We start from the raw sequence: 4,892 nt of genomic DNA, 5'->3' as shown, positions 1-4,892 counted from the left end.
TACAAGAGTGCACCAACACCCCCCCTCTGCTCCGTCCATCCTCCCTCCACTTGTCTCACTTTTCTATTGTGCGCGGCGTGATGTGTGTGAAATCGTGGCATGCCTGTTGGCTGTTAGGCGATGTAGGCTGGAGCCTGCAGACTGTGACTCATTGGAAAGGAGGGGCTTTTGGAGGAGCATTGGACACTGAGGTCTGCGTGGGAAGGAGTGGATGACTGAAGTGAGCGTGTGCGGTTTGTCAGCTTTCTATTTTCCTCCACCAGCATCCTCAGTTCTGTAGTAGAAGCGTGCAGAAGGGAGGACGACGTGATGGAGCGGATGGAGTCGATGGAGCCGATCTCGGCGCACTACACCACGGCTTACCCGGAGATTCAGCCCGACTACGGATCCACGGAGACCACCGAGAGCCAAGCGAAGACCTCCTCACCTCCGATATATGACGAGGAGTTGGTGCATAAGGTAAGACTGTTTAGGGTACAAAGACACCCAGGAAGTGTCCCACAAAGCAGCTTGTATTTTTTGTTGTTGTTTGTTTTTACTACTTTATGCTTAGTTTTATTTTTGCCTTTTTATTTATTTTTTTGATTCTTTATGACTTTTTAGAAGAAGATAAATGGGATGTTGAGGCAGATGGTGAGAAGGAACATTATCTGCCTCCTCCTATTCCTTCCTTTACATATAAGGGTGTGATGAAAAACAATATGTATATTGGAAAAGCTATGTTCTAGTATATGCACATACATACACACAAACTCATTTATACACTTACAAATACAAATTCTCTTTGGTCCAGACCTTAAGAATCATTATCTTTGCGATTATGAATTGATACAAAAAAAAAGAATGACTGTTTCTGGGTCAGGGTGGAGGTCATGGCCATAAACATCTGAGTAGTAATTGCTGAGTCTGGGAAAGAACATGTGAGCCAAAGTTCAGTGTGTGCACCTGATGCAGAGGGGGATGAATGAATGTAATTTAATACGACAGTAATGGAGCCTATGTATGACCTTATACTGAATTAATTGATGCCTTGAGTTGATTGAGTTTATGCTGCGAAGGCATTTAGCCCAAGCATCTTCTGATGTGGGCTGCAAGGCGGAGCAGTGGTTAGCATCGTTGCCTCGCAGCAAGAAGGTCGCCGGTTCGCGTCCCAGTGAGGACACCTGGGATCTTTCTATTTACATGTTCTCCCCGTGCTGCATGGGTTCTCTCTGGGTTCTCCGTCTTCCTCCCACAAGGTCCAAAAACATGTTGAGGTTAGTTGGTGATTCTAAATTTTCCGTAGGTGTGAGTGTGCTTGATTGTCTGTCTCTGCGATAGACTGGCTACCTGTCCAGGGTGTCCCCTGCCTTCACCCCCCGTGAACCTAGTGAGGATTAAGCGGTGTATAGATAATGGATGGATGGATCTTCTGATGTTTCTGCCAGTGGCGGGCGGCGCATTTTACTCCTAGGCCTTCAGTGGCGTCCTACCTGAATCAAACCACCTCTTAACACTGTCATTATGACGCCAAGCTATAGAAACCATCAGTATTATACAGAAAGGCAGTCTAACAGGAAGTTGCATCGCAGACAGGTATCTCATGTAGCGAGAATGAATGCCATCACTAAAGCAAGAAACCCAGTTAAAACAATTCAACACGTCTCCTTTCACTGCAGCCACAGCTGCACCACATACATCACATCTAACAGGAGCGTTAATATTAACTGGATATAATTCATTTTACTCACCAAAACCTGTGATTATTTGAATACAAAATCCACCCTCTTTTCTTTCCTCACGAAGAGTGTGTGTTTGTGTCGGTTTGTTTAAAGAGGAGGGTTAGGATATGGTTATTTGCATCGCCCTTTACTTGGAGTAAAATATGGTCCTTCAAGAAAGTGCCAGCTTTCACTGCATGGTTGCCGTAAGGGTAAAGTATCCAGAGGAGTGAATTTGAAAATGTCAAAGGAGATAAAGGAAACGTGGGATGTTTTGGTTCCCATAGGCTCAGCTAAGCATGATCACTCAATGTAAATATGGTACTTATGCATGCTTTGGTTTCTTGATGATTTTGCCCCATGTAAGGGAATCTAAGACAGTTTTGGATTCTGGATTCCATGCAGTGGATTCTGGATTCCAGGTACTGTATTCTAGTCTTTGTCAGTGGAACTTGGGTTCTGGATTTCAATCATTAGTGGGATTCCGGATTCCTTGAGCTGTATTCCACATTCCAAAGTCCAAGATTCCAGATTCCACAAGCAAAAAGTTGTGGAATGGAATGGAATATCGAATCAAACTGTCAAATTCCAAACATGTATGTGTATGCGCCTGCCAGGAAGTAATTTCCAGAGATTATTTTACAGCCAAACGCTTTTCTCCTTTTTAGGCGTATTAGTCAACCAACATTGAGTCGCAAGCTAATCAATTTATATTTAGTAGAGCAAAGTCTTTTTGAAAAAGTTTTCTGTATTAAGATGCGATGTCAGCTGTGCAAGTTTCAAGCAAATGTATTATTTCTTTTTTGGATGCACAAAAGTACATTTTACTATATTATTATTTATATTCTGACTGGCGACCTGTCCAGGGTGTCTCCTGCCTTCGCCCTAAGTCGGCTGGGATAGGCTCCAGCCCCCCGCGACCCTAGTGAGGATTAAGGTGTATAGATAATGGATGGCTATTCTAACTAGGGGTGGGACTTTAATGTGTCAACACATTAATTACGATTAATTAATTACAACAGGACAACTATCCAGGACTGCTCGCGCTAACAGCTCCGGCGGTTTCTGTGCTTGCTACAACATGCTTTGCATTCAGGTTGTACCGTTAGCTTGATGTGCTTCGGTGGGATGCAAATTCTTTTTTGCACAAGTTGCACAAAACCACGCTCTTGTCAAGGCTTCCATCAGGCAGTTTTTTTTTTAACTAAACTTGCCCTCCATCAGTCCAAGCAATGCACTCTCATCCGATTCCTCCATGTTTGTTGTTGTTAGCGTAGCGCTGATGCATCTTGTGCATCAGTTTGATCAGTGGACCATGAAATCGGGCACTGACAAACGTTCTGTGTTGCCTGGATGCAAACGGCGATTAAATACGTAAATTTTTTAACGTGTTATTTTAGTTGTAATTAACTAGTCGTAATTAAGGCTTTAAAGTATATTAGGGGTTGGACTTTAACGCGTTATTTGCACATTAATGTCCGTTTACAGAAAATGTAAGCGTTTTGATAGTGTTCGATAACTCGCGTGTTTGATTTAGTGAAGAGTGAATCCCATCACGTGGTTCACTTATACACTAATAGAGGTCATTATTAAGCCACCGATTCTTATTTTTGTGGCTAAGGACAAACAAAAGCTTTTGAAATGGTTCTATGTCATTAAAGTTTATGGTGTGCAACTATTTTGTGGCATTTCCTGTCTGTTGTTGTGCCATAATTACAGAATCAGTGTGTCATAATGAAAAACAATTGACGCCGGTAACCTGTGGTGGAAGACATATTTGCAGTCCTCCTTTAGAATAATTCAGTGAGTGCACAAAGATTGTTTTACAGATAATTTTAGTATGAAGTCCCACCTTTTAGACGGTATGCTCTGTTTTTTGAAGTATGCCATGGCATTGGAGATATTTGGCCTAAACTTTGGGTATTTTAACAGCTTGGGTGAGAGGGGCGGTCTTGGCTGACATGATTTGTGTGATAGGAACTAGTCATAGAAGAATGAAACATTGACAATAGATTGTCATTGGGTAGGATAACATTCACTGAAAATATGAAAGAATTTGGTTGAATTCTTATAACAGTAGAGCTTCATACTTTTGACCAATTTTTTGGTGATTTTTTTGGTCATTTTTGTAAAACAAAAAAAACAAGGGGGTGACCAACTCCCCCGGTTTTGACCAAATTTCCTTAAACTTAGACTGAAGTAGTTCTGGGTGAACCCCTTCAAATTGGCCAAGTTCATTGACATAGGTGAGCTGGTTTGTGCCGCTCTACCTGGTGGATGCACTCTTAAGGCTTTACGTGGCCAATCACGACAGTATATTCTGACCTCCTTCACCCTCCTTCTGACCTCCTTTACCCAAAAGTTATTTGTCCCTCGATCCCAGTACAAAACCCGTGGTGATCGTGCTTTTTAAGCTCTCGCACCAAAACTGTGGGATGCTCTTCCTCTACAGCTGAGATCGGTCGACTCCTGTGAAACTTTTACAAGGTATCTGAAAACGTTTTTAATCAGACAGGCTTTTGGTCGACTTGTAGCTGCTTTATTTTATTTTATTTTTTATTTTATTTTTTTTAATGTAATTTTACATTTTTTAAATTTTATTTTAATTCATTTTCTTTATTGTTTTTGATGCAGTGTATTTCAGCTGTTGCTCCCCCGTTTTAACAATTTATTACCTTTATCATTATTGTTTTTTTGTTTTTATCCTTGTTTTATTGTTGTTGTAAAGCACTTTGGGATTTTGTATCTGTGAAAGGTGCTGTATAAATTAATTTTACTTACTAACTAGTGAATGTATGAAAAACAAAGATGCAGGATTGTTTCGTGACAAAGACACATGGGTTTCAATGATTCCATCAAAGAAATGTAAGAATTATAGGAGTTACTGAAAACTCAAGAGTGCCACGATATACATGGTCTTTACAAGTTTCTATAAGCTTTTGTTCACGTCTAATGGCAGTTTGATATTAGCAACTGCATCACCTGCAAGGTGCATTGGGTACATTATAACAAAAGATCACAACATACACGTAACTTCACAGAAGAACAGAATGTGTAGTCTCTCTCAACAGCATACATTTTTCACATAAATTAAAATTAGATGGGTCAAGATGGCACTTTAAGGGTTTGGTTGCAGCTGCTAAAAGACTGACTGTGTTTTTGTTTTTCTGCAGACGATCCTGGTGGGGGACA

General features: G+C 41.0%; 1 protein-coding gene across 1 annotated transcript in view; it reads left to right on the top strand.

Annotated features, from left to right (window-relative positions):
• The first annotated feature begins 309 nt into the window (after nt 1–309).
• The window catches only part of LOC103372607 (ras-related protein Rab-37-like), a 20,127-nt gene continuing 15,544 nt past the window's right edge, over nt 310–4,892 (top strand). The window contains exon 1 of the mRNA XM_008302289.1: nt 310–459. Within this exon, the coding sequence (XP_008300511.1) occupies nt 310–459 (150 nt within the window). The remainder of the gene's footprint in view (nt 460–4,892) is intronic.

Source organism: Stegastes partitus, unplaced genomic scaffold (assembly GCF_000690725.1).
Source record: "Stegastes partitus isolate 25-593 unplaced genomic scaffold, Stegastes_partitus-1.0.2 Scaffold1789, whole genome shotgun sequence".
Lineage (NCBI taxonomy): Eukaryota > Metazoa > Chordata > Actinopteri > Pomacentridae > Stegastes > Stegastes partitus.
Note: the sequence above shows the minus strand (reverse complement) of the source record. Positions and strands in the feature narration are given on the sequence as shown.